The 21,258-nt window shown below is 39.3% G+C and overlaps 1 protein-coding gene across 1 annotated transcript in view; it reads right to left on the bottom strand.

Moving 5' to 3' along the window:
- Positions 1–993: 993 nt before the first annotated feature.
- The window catches only part of TMEM161B (transmembrane protein 161B), a 32,494-nt gene continuing 12,229 nt past the window's right edge, over positions 994–21,258 (bottom strand). The window contains exons 6-12 of the mRNA XM_079995242.1: positions 18,816–18,967; positions 17,638–17,698; positions 14,857–14,997; positions 13,007–13,120; positions 11,166–11,340; positions 9,417–9,513; positions 994–8,013 (exon numbers count right to left, since the gene is read on the bottom strand). Coding sequence (XP_079851368.1) covers positions 7,736–8,013; positions 9,417–9,513; positions 11,166–11,340; positions 13,007–13,120; positions 14,857–14,997; positions 17,638–17,698; positions 18,816–18,967 — 1,018 coding nt within the window. The 3' untranslated portion in view covers positions 994–7,735. The remainder of the gene's footprint in view (positions 8,014–9,416; positions 9,514–11,165; positions 11,341–13,006; positions 13,121–14,856; positions 14,998–17,637; positions 17,699–18,815; positions 18,968–21,258) is intronic.

The raw sequence follows: 21,258 nt of genomic DNA, 5'->3' as shown, positions 1-21,258 counted from the left end.
AGTTATCACACCCGCTAGCCCTGTGGCACAGTAAGGTACAGGTTTCTCTCATAAGGACAATACTGGAGAACAAAAGTGGTTGGATGAACTGGACCCTGAGTACAGTTTCCCTACTTCAAAATAAATTTCAGCTGAGTTAGAGCAGAGCATACAGATTCTTCGATGGAGGGGATGTGCAGTTATGGAGGCTGTGACTCTTTGGGGTGGGCTATAGTGCTTCAGTGATCAGCACCTCATAAAACTCATGCATTTGCCCAATTGTAACATTTATAGAATTTATATTTTCCAACCTATAACTTAAATTAGATTCTTATATTTTGCTTTTTATATTTTTACATTAGATTATATATATATACACACACCTTATCCATGAGACAAATCCTGCCCCCCCCCCCCCCGTCCATAAAAATGGTAAAGCTACTCTCACACACTTGAATAGCTTGATACTGTCTTTAAAAAAACAAAAAAACAACTGAATATCTCAAAGGTATAGGCAGACTACTTTAGCAAAACACACACACACACACACACACACACACACACACACACACACCACACAACCCTCAAAGGAATATGGTTCCTTTCAAATTCCACAAAGTGTAGTACCATGAAGTTGGAAAAATAAGGAAGTAGGGAAAGCATGGGAACATATTGATAGCACACAACTCCCAACAAGGTTTCGTATACCTCCTCTGTGGACTCCAGTTGCACTTTTGGGTCCTTTTCCTAAGTTCCCAACTCCCTCTTTAAGCATTATTTTGCTAGTCTCCAAAGAAATAAAAAGCACAACAACAATTTATCTCAGGGTGCCAAGCACATGATTATGTTGAGAAAACTTCTGCGAAACAGCAATGCCTTTTGTTAAGGATTTGGCCCGTAAATATTCACTATGCATAAAATATATTTATAAGGGCTTTGAAACAGGACAAATCAAATAATGGTACTATCTTAGAGACCAAGCAGGTGTATCCATTCTACATGTACAAAAAGAAGTCAACACCACAACATATTTATTGATCTTTGGTTTGAATAAATTGCCTTTTTCTGATCTGGGCAATTCAATAGGAACAGATACAGTAACAGTCTACGTGTATGGTATGAACAAACGAACAGGTTAAATGGTCAAGTTACAGTGAACATTAACATTACAGTACTAAGAACATTCTATTGCCTAGTAAATTCAGCGTAATCGATATTGCTTCCCACCAGCTGAAGTGATAGTTTGCAGAGGCAAACTTATTGATGCAATTACTGCTATCCACAGTAGGCATTAACATTCATATAAATCCAGTATGGCTGGTGCTTAGCCAGCAACCCATTTCAGAGAAGACTGTAGAATCCGGCTCCTCCTAGAATATTTTGATGAATTATACAAAAAGCAAATCTTGAGTCACAGTGTTTACTACATTGGTATCAACACACACTGAATGGGATATAATTTCTATAGCACTTGCAGAGCACAGAGCAGTTTACAAGCCTTATTACAACTACCTCTTATCCTTTCCCACCATTATTAGTAAAGTGCTGCCTGACATGCAAAAATATAAAGCAGATTAATATATTGCTTTTATTTGCAGGCATAAAATATAGCAATAAGCAATACGATTTCTTTACACATGGTGTAAAAATTTGTAGGTTATAGAAGAGGTCTCCTGGCCCCCACCTTTTGCATATACCTTCTTACTTCCTGCTGGTTTTGAAGTATAGCCTACCCTATGGACACTGGAATATTACACAAACTGCATTGGGCAATGAACTGAGAGATGGACAAAGTATAGAAGAGACTTTTTTTCCCCTTGAAAGGGGGGGTGGCTTCCTTCAGCACAATCTTAATTTTATGGAGTTCCAGTTACAAGCATTGCACTTTGATTTGTAAACTGATCCACTAAAAAGAAGGTTTTATATATAAATGAATAAATAAATAAATAAATATGGAAGCTCATTTCTCATCTGAATTCTCCAGCTGTGTGTGGGTTTTGAGAAAATAACAGTTAGCCAAGAAGATAGAGATGTCTGTTGGTTATAAGAAGCTGAAGACTTAAACATGATTACTTTCAAGTAACACTGAGAGACTTTCTTCCAGTTACTGCATTCAGGACTTAAAGCTGCACTTAAAATTAGTGACTAGTCCAGTCTCTTGGTTTATGTGTGTAACTTGTTTTCTCTTACCTGGGACCAAAAAGTTAATTCTCATATTACTTTTTGGTTTTATCACACAACAGCCCAGAAAGGCACAACTTCTAAGAAGGTTTTCTGCCATTCAGATGTGTTTGCATTGGATCAAGATAAAGTTGAAACCATACAATATTAAGTTGATATCACACTATGATGAATGTTTCATCTGCACAAGCACTGCAGCTTGCCAAATGAAAGGATCACCCTTCTCTTCCCCTTGTCCACTCTTCTGGGGGTGTGAGGAGGGAGGGGGGAAACGCCATTCTGCAAACAGAAGTCCTTCTTCAGGGCTTCCACTGACAAAGTTAGGTGACTCCTGCCTTAAATGTCTATCTTAAACTATCATTGCTACAATGTTCCAATTTACCAACCACTTCTAAAGAGATCACACAGCAAGGATGTCAAAGATGACATTATCCGACACACAGATGGATCAAATCTGTTTTCTAGCACTCGAGAGGGTAGAATTCAAACCAATGGGTTCAAGTTGCAAGAAAAAAGGTTTAGGTGAAACATCACAAGAAACTTAACAGTGTTCAAAAGCAGAACACATTGCTTCAGAAGGCAATAGACTCTTCTTCCTTAGAGCATTTTAAACAAGTTGGATGGTCAGGGATGCTTAGGTAATGGGTTTCTTTTAAGGATTAGATAGTTCTTGCTCTATGGTACTGAAAAATTTAAAGTATCTTTTCTATAGGTTCTGCATTTTACAAAAAAGAAAGTTGTTTTTTTAAAAAAAGACATTGGTTTCTAATGATCTCAGGTGTATAATTTTATGCTACCCCAAACATTTTTAGAAAATGAAGTTAATCTGCCTTGCAAGCTTAGTCACAGGCAAAAGTATAGTAGTATCATGAAGCAATGAAAGATTAATTCTGTATTTCACTGTTGCCAACATCCACCTCTCCCCCAGCAAGCTCTTATGTTTAAACTAATTATATGACAAGGAGAAATTCATCTGGTAAAGTTTCTGCAAAAATGGTGGTGCAGTGATGAAGAAATAGATACACCTGTTAAAAGCCAGAAAAGTTGCCAGTTCTAATTCTACTTGAAATTGTTGTGAAGTATCATAGCTTAACAAGCATTTAAAGACAACCTAAAGGCATCAACTGCATGGAAAGGGTTATTTATATAGTGTGTCACATCAGAGATTCAAGCAAATGCAAGATCTATACCTTTAAACAGAGATTATTTTTGAACTTGCATTTTTTTAAAAACTAAATCCAATTTTTATGTATTTTTATCAAGAAAGACCTGGGTTTCAGCCACTGTTGATAACCCCAATTATTAGAATGCTTTTCTCCATACTGTTTCCTTCCTTCGCAATCTTTTTTCCATGCTTCATGTTCTCCAGCTCACATATACATATCGGAAGTGCAATAGCACAAACGGGCACGAGATCACTCAGTATGCTCCAATCAGCATGTGGAAATCCTATGTAAGCAAGCTGTCCCATTCACTTTGATCGAGGCACTGGTGCATATTCCTTCACATACACAGAGCTACCCTCTCTCTATGAAACTTGAGTGCGAAAGCTCTGGTATGCAGGCAAGTTGCATGGTGAAATCACTTGATGAGAACATTTATGTGCAGAAAAACAACATTCTCGGGGTGAACCATATCAGTACCACTATAACCTAGGTATTTTATTAATTTAGTAACAGCTGTTTTTCAGAAGGATGGTCAATGCTGTAGAAGCCATCACAGGACACCCATATTTTTCAGGCCAAGTTTGATATAATGATTTGGATCCAAAAGTGCAGCTGTGCAAGCCAAAGTGATATCCCCCCATTTCTATTGCCGCAGTCTCCTGTACCATGATATTTGAGGATCTTGTGCCTCAAAAGTGGCTTTTCAGGCACAAGTGGTTGCAGTGGAGGTGAGAGATAAGAAAGCTCCATTGTGTGATTGTAGATTTTCACTTGCTTGTGTTAGGATCCAAGCCATTATTTTTTAAAAAATGCATCCTTCAGAATTCCATAAAACCCTACTACCATTTAAACTAACTAAACTGCATTAATTTTTTGGTTTTAAGCCCTCGGGCTGGATACCACACTTCAGAACAGAACAACTGTTTGGATTCTGATTTTTTCCTTCTCCTTAAACAAATGAATGCTGTCTGTATATCACCAGCCTTTGCAATGTTCAGATGTGAGTTGTGCAAAGCTTAAGTACACATGCACTTTTCATACAAAGAGTCAAAGTAAAGTATTCTAGTAACACGGTATTCTAGTAACACAGAGTCTACACAGCATCACTGACAAAGTGTTAGCCTGCCAGGGCACTTCATAAAAAGGTTTCAAGTCTTAGTGAGAACAAGCAAATGTGTGGGATCCTGGAGAGAAGGATGCACCCATTTTGTTCCTCTCCCAGTCCTGTGGCTGTGAGCTAAGCCATAGTTAGGGTTTAGCATTACATATGAACATGGGCTAGTGGTTTATCTTCTTCAGACAAATCATGAATGGTATGCCACAGAATAAAACTCGGCTACATCTTGTGTTAAACCACAAGCCTGGATTTGGATGTGATGCTAAGCCAAACTATGTTTTAGTTCACAGCAAAATAGAAGCACCAGGACTGGAGGAGAAAAGCAGTCAGAATCTTGTCTCCGGCAACCCGCACATTTCCACTAAGTCATTGTTTGTCAAAGCATTGCATGCAAGCCAGGACTATGAATGAAACACTTGAGTACTTTACACAAATACCTTGCCTACCTATAAAAAGCTGGTCAGGTTTATAATTACTAGCAGAATGAGATGTACAAGAGATGTTTAAATCAGTTTTACTACCATTCACCATTGTTCTGTCCAGTTCTTTCTGTGGTTCTTAATCTTAAGCTTTGGTGTTTTCAGACCTGCAGTCCTTTAAATGCACCCTGCTAATGGGAATGAATTCCAATTTTTGATGGTAGACATTCATCTTTCTCTTCTCTCTCTCTCTCTCTCTCTCTCTCTTTTAAGTACAAGTGATGACACTACAGGTATGGCTCCCTTTAGGTCAGGGTGTGACTCTGTTATGGTCAATAAGCCACCAGTTGGACTCATTCTTTTAACTACTCTACACCAGCATAATCACCTTTGAGATACAGTATTTACAATCCTAACAGCATTTTCTGTCTGAATAAAGTGCATAAACACCAGCAGTGAAGGTGACAATGTACCATTTTAGGCCTTAACTAAACACTCTTCTCAAATGGTGGTAATGTTACAAGTCCCTGACATTCCAGGTCAAGTTACAACAGGCTGGAGCTGAAGTAGAAAAGCAGAAGTGTGTAGAAGCTAAGGCAGAGAAATGAAACCTCCATATTACGTGATCAACCAAAAAGGGACAGGTGTCTCCATCATGCCTTAATTGTGAACCTCTTGGAGGCATGTGGATGACAAGTTTGATGCCACAAGGCAATTCTCAGGTTTCTATGTGTTGTGTCTATGCGCACACAGAGAGAGAGAACCAAGGCTTGTATAATGAATTAAGTTTAAGGTCCAACAAAAGCGGTACAATGAAGAAACAGTCAGTTTAGAAGATGAGCCTGGCATTTGGGAAATACTGCCTTTTTGGTTAGGCAGAAGTATCTAAGGCAAATTGTCTAGAAGTTCCCGTTTTCAAGTTTACACTAGTAAAGGGAACTGTTAAGATTATTGTGAATTGCTGTTTCTCATGCTACAGTAAGTAATCCTTCCACCTTATCTATATGAATGCCCAGTTCAGTTCCTGAAACAAAAACAAGCAAAATGCTAGAAAAATCAGTTTTACGAACAACTGCTGTTTCTATCTTTCCAACTGAACATTGTCAACTGACATAGAATATACAGACAAGTAAATTAAAAGCTTTAGCTGGAGTTTCTTCACCTGGGTTAGCAAAGTTTCTTAACATAGTCCCAACAGCTACTGCGACAGCTGAACACTTAGGATGGGGCATAGCAATTACTGCACGAGTGTGATACAGTGATCCATGGTGCTGTCATGAGCTAACTCTGCATATTGCACTTGGTACCATATTCTAGGGTGCTAATAGTCTGGTGACAACAGCTATTGCTATACAGTATTATATGTGCCATAGCAAAAAGGTGGCCACAACAGAGCAACGTACGCTGACACCATCTAGAATCTGCATCCATTATAACAAGATTGTAACAGCCAGGCAGGGCAGGTGGCTCACTGAAAATTACAAAATCTACTACAATTCTAGAGCAGAGCAATTCTAGAACCAACTCAGCATCCTCAATATGTTGTTGAACTCCTAACTCCCATAGTCCCTGATCACTGACCATGCTGCTAGGGCTGATGGGAGATGGAGTCTAATAATATCTGGAGAGCATCTCACTGGCTACTCCTGAACTACAGTGCTTTCATTGACATTGCAGCTATGATTACTCATAATTAAAGGCATTGACGAATCTTTTCACAGCATAACCCTTATTAATTCTCCCAAGCTTGTCTGTCCTGCAGTACACATTCATAGGGAAATTTCAATATTTTCACCTATTGTGATCTATTAACTATACACACATAGTAAAATAAGTTTAGGAGACTTTGATTAGTGTCAACCTTTCTTGTGAATCCAATGAAATCTGTCTTAATTTCAGAACAGTAAAACCCAAATGGATCAAAGTGGATAAATATTAGCACCAATACGTCCAAGGAGTCATATGGCCATTTATTATTTTTTAAAAGACTATTAAGACTGCAACAATATATTTACTTTTACAATATGAAAATTCTTTAGGACTTCCTGACACATTACATTATAGGATACAGTGCCTCACATATGCTGTGGAAGCCTCAGCATATTATACCACTTTGCATAGTTCTAATACATGAATGTGCAGGAGTGAGGTACATACAGTCTTGCAGTCTTACGACTTACTGCTCTTCCATTATAACCACTAAAAGATGCGTTTCAAGTATGTGAGTGCTCAAAGAGTGAAATGCTTTTAAAGTCTGACAACTGCACACTCCTGAACATTCATACATTAAGTAACCAAGTGACACAATATTGCAATACAATACCCTTACTGTAATATGTAAACAAGTCCTTTAGCACAAATGCTTGCTGAGTCCATGCATTTTATTTACAATAAACTCTTTTGAAACAGCTTCCTTTACTGTAATATACAGTATTTTTTTGTCCTGTTGGATGACTTTGCTCTTCAGTAGAAAAGTCACCCATGTTTTTGCCAACAGGATAACTTCTCCAACCCCCTTATATGGCTCAGTTGAACGTTCCATTTTCTATGCAGTGACTATTAACCCTAGTACCTTAACACCACTAAGATCAGCCAATCAATGACTGAATAACACAGTGTTTTCAGGGCAGCACGAAGTTCACCAAAACAGAAGGTACTGCCGACATATTTCAAAGCAGTCCAAAAACAATTCAGCAGTTACCTACAACTTTAGGTAACAAAGTTACAAACTCGTTTGCGATTTCCAACATTACCCAACAATTGCCCGGAACATGGAGAAAGCATTTATGAAAAAGACTTTGTCGTGTTATTTCTTCCATTTTTTCTTCAGTCTCCTTTGGGCACATGGGCTTCCTAGCTTTGAACTTGTTAGGTCATGCCACTGTTAGGTATTGATGATAGAACAGCCCAAAAAGGCTTGTGGAAAAGAGACAAGCAGCAATCCACCAAGTGAGGAAGGACAGAAGTCCTCTGAATAAGAGTGGAGTGAAAATGTTCTTCAGGCTAGCCAGTGCCATTGTTAGCTGTATTACAGTTACCTTCACCTTTCCATCATCAGATGAAGATTCAGAGTTTACTGAATTGCTCAGTGGACTGCTCTCCACTGGTAAATCTGAAGTAGCTTCTGGATAAATGCCCCAGGAATAGTTACCTGCAGGAGGAAAGTAAGACAGATGTTAAGGCTTATAGTCTCTCTGATCATTTTTAATTATATGTCCATAAGCAAGGATATGACTAGTGCTCATGGTGTAAAGAGCTGAACCAGTTTCTAGAAGGTAATAAAATGGAAGCCACCTGACTCCCAAGATGCACAAAGCAGCTTTGCTCAATACAAACTTAATTTCCGTTTTTTGTGCTCTCAGCAACAGATGAAACAGGAATTTGCACATCTCCCCTGAAGTCAAATGTGCAAGTTCCAAAATCACAAGTTATACTTTCTTCTTGTTTTTAGTGTGCAAAGCCTGAGCTTGGAGATATAAAATTTAGGACAGCATGCACCATTCAGAAATTAAGAATACATGACTTGGGAAGGGGAAAACTTCTGCACCAGCTACCCATCTAATATGAAGCCACATTCAAGATCCTTGTATTAATTTATAAAACCCTGAATAATTTAGGTCTAAGGTACCTCAAGAGAACTGCCTAAAACCCTATATCCCAGGTCAATCACTGATATCGTCTGCAGGAATGATGTTGGTTGTTCCTTGAGCTGGAAAGGCTCATTTGACAACAACAAGAAACCAAGCCTTTAGTTCCATCAACTCATTATTGTGCAACACTCTAACAATAGAGGCGCCTTCTGTTTCAACTTTTAAATGCCTGCTGAAAACCTTTCTACTCAGAAAATTAAGAATTCCACAATAGTTAACTGATTTCTGATTTTAACTTTTTAGTACAGTTTTCACTGTATGGTTTTATATACTATTATTATAAACCACTCTGATATTTTTTATGAATAGTGACGTAAAAGTATTTTTTATAAATAACAGAGAGAAGACTAATAAAGAAATGCTGTTTCTCTGTCCTACAGTTTTACAAGTAATGACCAAAACATCTGCTCACCTTATTCCCAACTCTAGTTCCCAATGAAAATTATTTTGTATTGAACAAACTTTGTGTCTCTAAGAACTGATTTATACCTTCTAGCAAGAACAGCACTTATTGGTGGGAGGCAGTGGGAGTGTAATATGTTATGCCCAACAAGCGTATTTTGAATCTCATGGACAGAAAGCACAAATACATGCGTGCCCTTCACAAAAATATAACTATTCTACAGTTTTATGCAAAACCACTGATACGTTCAGTTTTTCAGCTGTTGTTGAGCAAGAACTGCCCTAATTGCAAGCTGTCTTATATATGCACATCCTGCCAGTTATTCCTGGATTTGCAACAGAGATAAGAGCTACGTACACAGAAGCATGCAGGAATGCTTGTCAAGCAGTTGTGCCTCAACATCTTGGCTTGCCATTTCTTCCCAGAATACTTAACAAAATAATACCATTTTAGAAAACAGCATTACTTAGCAGATTCTTTTCTCTATTGGATACATCTTACCTAACGTTTTCAGCAGCAGAGTCATGTGAAGCAGCATAACCAGAGGCGCCACATACTGCAGTGCAATTATACAAAGGTAATAAAACACTCTGGCCACCTAAGTTAACAAAAATATCGAGTAACTCAGTGCACAAGCCAAGGCAGTATGACTATCACATAGCAAGCAATTAAGCACAGTTGTTGGTATTATCTAATAGTCTAGAAGCAGTTTATTTTGTATAATTTATCTATCACTTAACAGAAAAACCTTCTCAACAGTTTACAAGAAAGAATGCAGTAACAAAATCACAAGCTGAAATCTAAAGCATACATAGTATCAAAATAGAGTAAAAGACTAAATCACAACACTGAACAGAACAATCTGAAGGTCCCAGCTCACAGCTCACAGCTCACAGAGGACCAACGCGAGGCTGTCGTTATGTACAAAAGTCTTTATTGAGGTTCAGTTTCCATTTCAAAGCCGCAGCGCGCAGCTCTACGTCTTAACCCTAGACCAGCGAAGTACCGTCTGAGTCTCCTCCCCTATGACACCAGTTTAAGATCCTAGCCCTGCTCCACCTTTTACGCTGCTCTCTCCTCCTCTGGGTCCTCCTGCCCGCTGGGGCATTGCCCTTTCTGGACTCTTCCGACGCTGAGTCGCTTAGCTCCTCCCCCTCCCTCCGGCGGGCTTTAGGACCCGGTTCCCAATCCTCATTCTCTGCTGTCCCGCGCTCCTGTACATTTGAACTTGCCTCTCGCGCCAACCCAGTGACCTTCCTCCTGACCGTTACTTCTGTCACTGCTTCCCTCTTCCGGGATACTGGCCGGATCTGACCTCCCCTCCGTTGTCCGACTCTCCGATGGAGGTGTGGTCAGCCCTGCCTTATCTTCTCTCCCTGGTGGGGAATGCACTGGCCCCGATCCTTGGGACTCTTCCCTCCCACTCTGCTCTGGTGGGGAAGCTGGTCCTGACTTCCAACTACTGCTCTGGGAGTCCCTGCTGCCCCCTTGCTCCTGGGGCGTTCCCCTTGGGAACCCCCTACCCCTGGCCACTGGCGCCCCCTTCTGTGAATCTTCCGATTCGCTGGAGAGGCTCATGGAATCCCTCGGTCCACTGTCCTCTTCTCCTACGCTCCCCTCGGACTCTTCCCCTTCGCTCTCCATCTCCTCTCTTCCCTGTGCCTCTGCTCCTGAACCCCTGACACCATGCAATTTTAATAGTGATCCCTTTGAAATCTGTTTGCTATTTCTGTCCTAAACACTCCCTAAAAGCAAGTATATAATTTACATTAGGATTAGATTTACCATTCATGTACTCGTCTGGTTAAAGTAGTATTACCCCTTGAAAATCAAAGGGACTCCCACTACCATAGCACTGAACTATTTCTCCAAGGCAAAAAAACATAGATCTGCTGATTGCAACTTTCATTGTCTTTTAGCCTTCAATCAAAACAGCCGTTTTCATTGATAACCACTGTTTCCCTCCTACAATGTCATGAATTGCTCTATCAACTAACCATTAGAATTGCAGTAATATCCTTCAGAACAAATGAAAAGCAAGAAGTAATTATTGCCAGAAAATATTAGGTTTAAATGTCCCTAAAGTCACAGTACCATGATTCCAGATAACATTTCAGGTTGACTATAAATACAAGATGGGACAGTACTGTACAAATGAATTTAAATATATATAATATATCATGAGTCTAAATATATCATTAGTTACTTCATTTGTTTTATACACACTATTATTCTTTCAGGCAGCCTTACCATTTTCTGTAGTTCAACTGTACTTATTCTGCCAACTTCCTTTTTCATTTGATCCACACATTTCTGTGCTAAATTAAGATAGGCTTGGAGATGACTACGCATCATGGCTAACCTCAAAGCACACAGGAGAATTATAATCCACAACCTGAGAGTATCAAATGTTGCTTCTGACATTCTGTAGATTAGAGAAAAAGGAATGCAGTGATTTTCCAAAGGACATCCTACACTGTACTAAGCACATATTTTCCATTTTGTACAAGATTGCTGGAGTGCTGAAAGAAACAATTCCACTACAGAGTGAAAACATTCAAGTGTGAATGAGATGTTGATGGTCACAAGCCTTTAGGAGAAGGAGTGTAGAAAATCTCTTATTACTACTACTTTATAGTTAGCATTCCTATCTCAGAGATTTTTAGATACTGGGTGCAATATGTACTCAAGTAAATAAATGAGTCTTGACACATGTGTCTTTCTTTTCCCTTGTCAAAGAGAAGGACAAAAATATGTTCAGTGAATTTTTACAGGGAGGGATGCAACAGAAGATAATTAATACTGACTTTTTAATTTATGCAGTTTACTGGACAGGATATTTGGTCTTTTTACTGCTTTGGGCTTTGTATTGCAGTCTCATTCTCATTCTATCTCATGCCACAGTTCTATTAAATGTCAAGCAATTACAAGAAATCTTCCAAATTGTTCTGTATGCTGTTCATGCTAAAAAAAATCCTATCCAAGCCCAGAAATCGTTTCATTGTTACAGAGAGCTAAACAAGCTATAAAATGGTGCCATTTATGCTCACAAGCAAGTTCTTAAGTTATTATTAAACACTTCCTCCCCACCTCCCAGTGACAGTTACGAAATTAAATATAAACATTTTTATGAAGTGGCAAAGCAAGATTTGCTTGAAGGAGCCAGGAAGACAGGCACCAAATATAGACCCTTACCATCTGTATTTACCAAAGAATTCATAGCAGATGTGTAAGAACATTGCATATTAAAATATAACAATTTTTGTGCACGCAGTGGTTATAGCTAACTTTCAGAAGTTTCTCCCCAATGCCTAAAGATCAATAGATCTTTTGCATTACAGTTTCTCGGTGATTTACATAAGCAGCTGCCTCCTTTGCAGTTATATAGGGAATATAGTGGTATTAATAGTTGAGATCTCTGTAGACCAAGGAGTAGGTTCTGTTTGATAACATTAACCAATGCCTTTTCTTGATTCCAGTGGCCACCTTTCTCTATGTTACTACCATCAAAGTTAAACCATTAGAAGAGAATGAATAACAAGCTACCATAATATATGTTATATTCCTTGGTACTAAAAAAGAACAAAATTCCAAGTATTAAAGCTGGGGCAATTGTTAAGTTGTCCTCTTTCCACTCAATAGAGCTATAATGGTTTAGAAAGTAAAAAAGATAAAAGTAAAGGAGCCTGGACGGTTAAGTGTACTATGGAGTGCAGCACTTATCTCTGCTTTCAGGCCGAGGCAGATGGCATTTGTCCGCAGACAGCTTTTCCAGGTCATGTGCCCAGCATTACTAAACGGCTTCTGGACACCGTGACAAGTGCCAGAGCGCATGGAAATGCCGTTTACCTTCATGCCGCAGTGGCACCTATTTACCTACTTGTGCTGGTATGCTTTTGAACTGCTAGGTTGACAGGAGCTGTAACAAAGCAATGGGAGCTCACCTCGTCACAGAGATTTGAACTGCCGACCTTACAATCAGCAAGCCCAAGAGGCTCAGTGATTTAGACCACAGCATCACCCATGTCCCTCTACAAAAGTGGTACATGTACAGTAAGATTTTACAAGGTAGATTTTCAAGAACAACTTACAAAGGCACATTCTCTTTTCCCAATGGGGGATTCATTATATAGTCCTTAGTAATGGGTTTTACCCACAATAAGACCATCAGGAGGGGTGCCAGGAAGTTTATATGCAGCAAAGTTCTGAAAGTTAAATAGAGAAACAAAATTAATGCACCATAGTAACTGCATTTTCAAACTGCTGTGTTGAAAATAAAATAAAATAAACTACATACAAACTAGCTCATAGCCCTTCTGATACATTTGTTTTATCAGCTAGGATGGTGGTTTTCAAAATGTCACTGAAAATGCTGGAGCTCCTGTATTTAATCCTGGGTGAGGTTGTTAGTTTGTTTTTGTTCTTGTATTTAATATGAATTTTGTATATGGGAGGAGATCTTGTATTTTTATGTTGTGAACCGCCCTGAGATCTACAGATGGAGGGCAGTATATAAATTTAATAAATCATCATCATTTCTTCAGGAGGAAGACCCACAATGGCTCTAGCTTGCTTGCCACTACCAAATTTTCAATTTAGATTATATTTTAAGATTCACTATCCAGTTGCACAGTGCAACAGTGAAGCCCAAAAAGTCTCGATAGCATGAATATGAGTTAGCTATGTGCCCAGGAATGCCCCCCACTCTCTGGCAGACTCATTGGGCTTTGGGGTTCCCAAACAGATATTTCAGTCTATTACATTGACAGTCAAGCTAAGTGTAGGGAATTCCAATGAATGCACAGCTTCACCCCTAATCCACACACCAAACCTGATTCCCAAATTTATTAATGAACCAAAATATAATTCAGTTACTGTTATTCTAAAGTAGCACATTTGTTGATTAGACAGTAGAGAAGGAAACTCTGAAACAGATAAACTGTTTAGTTAGCAAACAACATCTCTGCAATTTGAAAGCACTAAGGCAATGCAAGTAGAAAGAGGTAGCTGGTATGAAACTTATGTTTTCCCTTGGGTTTTTCTGCTTGTGAATGGGGCCCAACAGAAGGCAGCAGATCAAGTATAATTTATGGGCATCATCTTTTTCCGTGACTTTTCTATGAGCATATCCAATGATCAAGTTGTCTGAGGATTCTTCACAGTGGCATAATGTCCCTAAACTACTTCCCAGGCTGACCCGCCACTGCAACCTATCTCTGGGTTAGCCACAGGACTAAATGTCTGTTAATCCTCTTATAGGGGTTTCCAACAGTGCTTCTCCATCATTCGCAGCTTGTTCAGAATGCAGCAGCAAGGTTGCTTACAGGCACAGGCAACCATGATGTTATTATTCCTGTCCAGCATTCTTGAACATTCCTGGGGTCTCAGATATCACACACAATTTGGAGCTGCCACCGCTGTGCCTTAAGACAGCACAGGCCACTTCACCTGCACAATGCCAGGTTCCTCACTGAATAAATGTGCTCTATTCAGATATTCAACTGTTCCGGGTATTCACCTTTAAGACTTCTGAACACAGGTCTTGTTTTCCTCCTCTCCTCACCCCTACCTTTTTTTCTTTTAAAATGTTTAATAGATGGTTTAGCCATATTCTCATTAGGAAAATAGGAAGTTGCCCTATACAGAGTCAGATTATTGGCCCATTAGATCCGTACATTCTACACCAATCAATAGCAGCTCTTCAGAGTTTCAAAAAGGAATCTTTTCAAGTGCTGCATGGAGATGCATGGGACTGAATCTGAAACTTTCTGCATGCTGAACAATTGCTACAACTTTCCTTGACTTTTTCAGCCCTTCCTTGACTTTTATTGTACACTGAAAACTGGTTATGAATTGGTATTTTAGCTGAGGAAAAAGAAAAAGTGCTGCCCAAATATTACTACTGGCAGATTTAAGCAAAGTTCTACATGACGTGGCTTACTGGGTGATTTTTTCAGTTGATAAACTCAAAGCATCCAGATGCATCTGAGCCAATCTCAATCCAGGGAATGTCAAAAAAGCACCAATAAATGAACAAAGGATAGCCAAGAAGAATTTGAAGGTTAGTTTAGAAACAGGACCCCTAAGAAAAAAGGGAAAAGGGGAAACAATGGTCAACTTTTCCAACATTTTAAGGACATGGTATATATTTTGCTCTTATATAACATGACAAAGGAAAACAAAAAAGCAAACAAAAGCCATATTTCCCTTCCAACTGTTAAGAAATAAACTTATTACTGAAAATCAGAAATTTTAAACCAATCTACTCTTGTAGGATGCATACAGTGATGCCTCTGGTTGCGAACGGGATCCGTTCCAGAGGCCTGTTCGCAACATTAGAAGAACGCAACCTGCGTCTGCACGTCCCATGATTCACCGCTTCTGTGCATGCTTGAGCAGCAAAACCTGGAAGTAACCCTTTCCAGTACTTCCGGGTCATCGCAGGACACAACCTGAAAACACTCAACCTGAAGCAAACATAACAAGAGGTATGACTGTAATAGTAAAAAAGTGTCTTCTGAGATATCAAGTCATTTATGCAAAAGTTCCTTTGGTACTTGCTGCCCAATAATGGGTTGTTCATTGTTTTTTACAGGAGAGGAATAGCAGGTGCATGTGTGCATCTCTGTGTGTCAACATCAATGTATCAGTAGTAAGGAACCTCTAGCCCATGGGTCAAATTAGGTCTGCCAGATATTCCAATTTGTCCTGCCAGGCCATTTTGAACAAACCATACCTACACATAACCTCATATGAGATACAGGGAAAGATGCAACTGGGCTAAAAGTAGGTTTGCATTGTGTTTTGCAAGCCTCAACAACCAACCAGTTATAAGGGCTTGCAGAGTGCTGTATATAGTGTTTTGCAAGCCCCATTGTAGATAAAATAGGTCACCTGACATTCGATGATTGATGAGTGTTTGGGGTGGGGTGGCGCTAGCCTGTCCACCAGATCCAGTTGCCCACTCTTGCTATATACTAATTGAAAACTCTTTCTCCATTTGTGGATACTTATATAGGCAACATAATGAATCACACCCAGAAGAGAGAGGTAACAGGAGCAAGTTTGGGGAAAACTCCAGGTTTACAAAAGTACCCAAAAAATCTGTGTGCACTTGGGCAGGGGAAGAACACCAAAAACATGATTGGTGAGGGTTTAGCATGGTCAGTGGGAACAGAGTGGAATGGAAGAGGGAGTGGAACAGAATACCCTATAGGAGGGCAAGGCTTGCATTCCGAATATGAACTCTCTACAATGCAGTATCTTTGTTGAAGATTCCACTTGTGTGTTTCATACATAAGAGAGAGAAAGCTCAGTTGGTAGAGCATGAGACTCTTAATCTCAGGGTCGTGGGCAAAAGTTCCCTGCATAGCAGGGGGTTGGACTAATTGGAATTGTGGTCCCTTCCAATTCATCATTTCTAAGATTATTTTAAGTGTATAATCTCACACACCCTTCAAATCATGACACTGATGCTGTAGCGTACCACAGGGTGGAGAACAATACCATTTTGCCCACTGTCACCCTTTACTGCTAGCAATTTTTAAAGAATCTGTTACATCTGTGGATGAACAAATTGGAGGTTTCACCTGATGATTATCAGAATTAAATTTCTGACCACTACAGTGGTCAGAATTAGTTAGATATTACTTTGTTTAGGGAAGCTTTTAATGTTTGACAGACTATTGTATTTTAATACAGTCATACCTTGGGTTGAAGTAGCTTCGGATTGAGGGTTTTCGGGTTGCGCTCCACGGCGACCCAGAAGTAATGGAACGTGTTACTTTCAGGTTTTGTCGCTCGCGCATGCGCAGACGCTCGAAATAACGTCACACTCATGAGAACAGGGCTCTCTGTCTTTTTCTTGAGTCTTGTTCGCCTGCCATTCAGCCAATAATAATAATAATTTATTATTTATACCCTGCCCATCTGACTGGGTTTCCCCAGCCACTGGGCGGCTTCCAACAAAATACAGTGGTACCTCTGGATGCGAACGGGATCCGTTCCTGAAGTCAGGCCACCATGACTCATGAAAAAGACAGAGTTCCAATACAATAAGAAATTTCAGCAACTGCAGCTAGTTATGCAACTAAACTCAATAATTAAAAAAGGACAGGAGCCCTGTTCTCACTTGCATTTCATCACCTTTCCTCTAAAAATGTGGAGTTGCAAATTATGAACTCCCATTTCGAAAACATTTGATTCATAGGCTTTTGAAGTTTCTACAAATTCAAAAGGAGTAACTGAAAAACAGAAAGCGTGGTCTGGTACATCAGGAATGTGGTATTCAGGAATATGAGGTCCTACTGCAACAGGACCCATATCATTAAAGTCCATTGGAACCTTTACTTTCTCTCAAGAGCAGCTCTCACGTGCCACATCAGAAGCTGTACCCAACAGTTTCAGAAGCAGTTTGAGGTATACAAAGAATTACTGTCATGAACAGAATGTGAAAGGCTTTGTTGGGTTTGAAACCCTTGTCCCGTGTGCTCCTGTGAATTAAAGAACCTTAATACAAACAAAATTCAACTAAAAGGAGAGCATGGATAACATTTCAATGGGTTGTATTCAATTAGCCTTTACTCAGAGTAGACCCATTGAAATGAATGCCTTAAATTAATCATAGCCATTAATTTCAGGGGGTCCTTTCTGAGTAAAAGTTAGTTGAATAGAATCCAGTAATAACAATACGCATCTCTACATAGTTGTTCGTTATACTTACTGGGATTCCAAGCCTTGCTTTTCAAAAAACTGCACAGCACTTTCTGAAAAATTTGAGAAGCCTGCATGTGGAAAATTTTGCACAAGGTTAAACGCAGAAACTCAGAATACTAGCAACACAAAACATTTTAGAGGTAATTTTCAAATGTTAGCCAGGTTTTTCTGCATTCGCCAGGCAGAATGCTCTAATTCAATTATGAACAGGCAAGGCCTTGGAAAATATCTCTCAGCTATTTGTATGTTCTCTTAAGGGTGAACAGACTGTGTCTTCTTTTTAAGAGTGCAATCTATATCCACCTGAAGTCAACAGTGTTGATCTTAATGGGCCTAAATTACAACCTAAGAGCATAACCAATTTCTAGAAGAGGTACTTCAGGCAACTGCAGTAACGGGGAAAGAGTTGAAGAAATGAAAACAAGCTAAGGTTAGAAGTAGGCAAAAGAGTAGTAAATATTTTGAGAAAGAATCTGTTTGTAAAACACACACTGGGCTGAACCTTGGCTCATCAAAGGTCAGTATATGGTGTGCTGTGATGTGTCGGTGCAGAGCAGAAAAAAGTTAGTGCTAGAAATTTTGTAGAACCACTTTCTATGAGAGATCTTGTACACAGAAGGTAGAGGTAATGGTAAAGGTACCCCTGACCATTAGGTCCAGTCGTGGGCGACTCTGGGGTTGCAGCGCTCATCTCGCTCTATAGGCCGAGGGAGCAGGTGTTTGTCCGCAGACAGCTTCCGGGTCATGTGGCCAGCATGACTAAGCAGCTTCTGGCAAACCAGAGCAGCACAAGTATTTCCACCTGATTTTACATTATCCCCCCTTCCTCCTGTTCCACATCCTACCCGTTTGGCAGGGCCCAAGGGTTGGGGGGGGGGCTTGGGGATTGCCAGATCAAAAAGTCACTTTCCACTGGTCTCCTTGACAAAGACCTTTCAATTCCAGCATGCATTTAAAAGAAGTTGTATTATGCCCACTTTATAATTTCCCTGTGTTTATTATTGTTTTAAACACCAAATTATTTGATCGGTGATTTGTTTTATGGACTGCTCTGTAAATCGTTTTGTGACCCGTGGTGAATGGCAGTGTATAAATTTTGGAAATAGATGAATATTGTATAAACATTTCTCTGGATCCAACTAAATGATATTAATGCTGCCCAAACATAACCTTTTAAGGTCTTACCTGACTCGAGTCCAAATTCTAGATAATTTTCTGTTACTATCAGAATGGTCATGGCTTTGACAAAGAAAAAGAAGCCAAAGGTTACGCAGACGGATCGCTCACCTCCCTCTTCTACTTTGAAGTAGTGTGCAGTTAATGAAAACAATATTTTGCTACATAAGAATAGTTAAGGAAAAGAACAGTTTTGTACAATCCATAGATTAGCCAAAAATTAGCTTACGATGAAAATTATATGGAGAAAGCATAGCTGAATGGATTTGTTTAAACACAGTGCTGCCAACACATACTAAACTTTTTACAAAAAAATCAGACAACTAGTTCCATATGCCCAAAGGGAATTTGGCTTATGTTTCATCATCAGCACGTAGCTCCAATATGCCACATGGTCCCCTCCTCTTCAAACAGAGGCAAGTTCAACTAAAAGAAATTAATGATATGGAGTGGGGGAGGGTTGCTGATCAAAGTAAAAATAACTAAAATTCTACTACATCTAGCTGCTCAGATCCTGGTTTGTATCCAATTGTATATTTCTCTCTGCTGATGGAAGGCTGCTTAATTCAGCAGAAGTTTCCGCTGGTGGAAGGGCTTGTGAGGGGAGAGGCATCCCCTGCGTGACTCCCGGTTTTCCTAAGGGTCTCCAAACTCCCTGGAGTAGATTGGGTGGTGCAGAGGGTATAAATTAAAACCAACTCTGCCCCCCTCACCACTAATGGAAGCCACTTTCGAAACAACGAGCCTCCCATCACTAGAGAGACACAATTAGATACAACTTCCAGTTTACCTATTAAAGAGATGTATTTAAAGAGAGCTAGCACCAAGGATTTATTCAGAAATGAAGTATAAAAGGAGTTGATCTTAACAAAGTTTGATTTCTCTCAAGTTACATCCAAAACCAACAATTTTGTAGAAACCAAACAAGCTTTTTGTACAGTTGAATATTAATTTCACTTATTTTAAAGGAAGCTGGAATTAAATTGAGATATTAGGATATTAAAGCTTACATCCTTTCTGATCAGAAACTCCAGAATTTAACAAATTTTATGCAGAAGTTGAACACAAAAACATGACTTGATAACATGATCACACAATCATTTTTCCTCTATTAATCACACTATCATCAGTTTCCAAAAGACTTTAAAATAGTTTAAATAACATAATGAGTTTTCATTAAAAAAAAATAAAGAACACAATACAGTACTGACTGTTAGTCAACTAATGCAGACATATCGCTATTGAAGCAACACTTTTAAGAGCACAAACAAGCACTTATTAACTGTATCAATCCATACTGATTCTTAATATAATGTACATCAGAATCTGAATGTACATACACTCTATGGCCTGGGGATTCATTAGTCAACAATGCCCAAAGCACATTTCAGTATGCATACTTAAGAATGTCACCTCCTATTGGGCATTTATTTGATTCATAGTGTAGAGGTAAATATTAATTTAGGCATGAACTACACTGATTAAACCGCTATCCATGTACAAGGAACACTGTGAATATTTTGTTTCATTTGACTTTATCAGCTCAAGAGACACCAACATCTTGCAGTGAACTCTGCCTCCTCTGCTTCAACCAGTTTAGACTCATTATGAAGCTTCTCTTCAGAAAGCTGTGTGACCAGCACTTGTTACAGAAGCAGCAATGGTCTGTTTTCTTAATTATGTGACAATGTACAGAAGCTGTATGAGTTTTCCAGATTGGAGTACAAAGAAGGCTGCCACATACAACTGGTGCCACCACCTTTTGAGCACTGTCAGATTCTTCATATTTTTTTGCCCATATATCCATCTGGGTTTTTTGGGTGGGTAGGTTATGGTTGAGAGGACAGATTTCAGCAACAAGGGATGCAAACTAGTGCAAAAAACTCTTCAATGGAGATCTCATTCCATATAATATGAGAGGTTGTGAGTGTGGGTGAGTGTAGCCAGCATAGAATATGCAGATCTCCCTTATGGGGATCGAACCTGCAACCTTGGCATTATCAGCACCACACTCTAACCAACTGAGCTATCCAGTAGATAATGCAGTGCTATCCTTTTTCAAAGTTAGCAAATGTCTTAAGTTAAAGCATGTCTAAAGCTTCAAGAGAATGCAAAATAATAGTTTTTAGGACAATCTATGCAACTAAGAGATAGTAATCAGCAATTTGACTTTTTTTCATACCCTACCCTAAATGCTGCAGTATTTTTGCAGGGTCTCCTCTTTGACAGCAAGCCTGCAGATAAGCAGAGGCTGGCACATGCTGAGATCTTTTTACAAAGGAGAGAAAAAGAGCTATATATAGATTGCTGCTGGTGGTACTCTTCTACAATAGCAGTCTGAACACAAGTGCTCCTTTTAGTATATGTTATTCATAACTATGACTTTTGCTGCATGCTGTGCAATATAGGCAGCTGTAGGCAGAAGCCCTAATTTTGTTGCAGTCCAATTATT

The sequence above is a fragment of the Podarcis cretensis genome (genome assembly GCF_951804945.1).
Source record: "Podarcis cretensis genome assembly, chromosome: 11".
Classification (NCBI taxonomy): Eukaryota; Metazoa; Chordata; class Lepidosauria; order Squamata; family Lacertidae; genus Podarcis; species Podarcis cretensis.
This window is presented reverse-complemented; position numbering and strand designations above follow the sequence as displayed.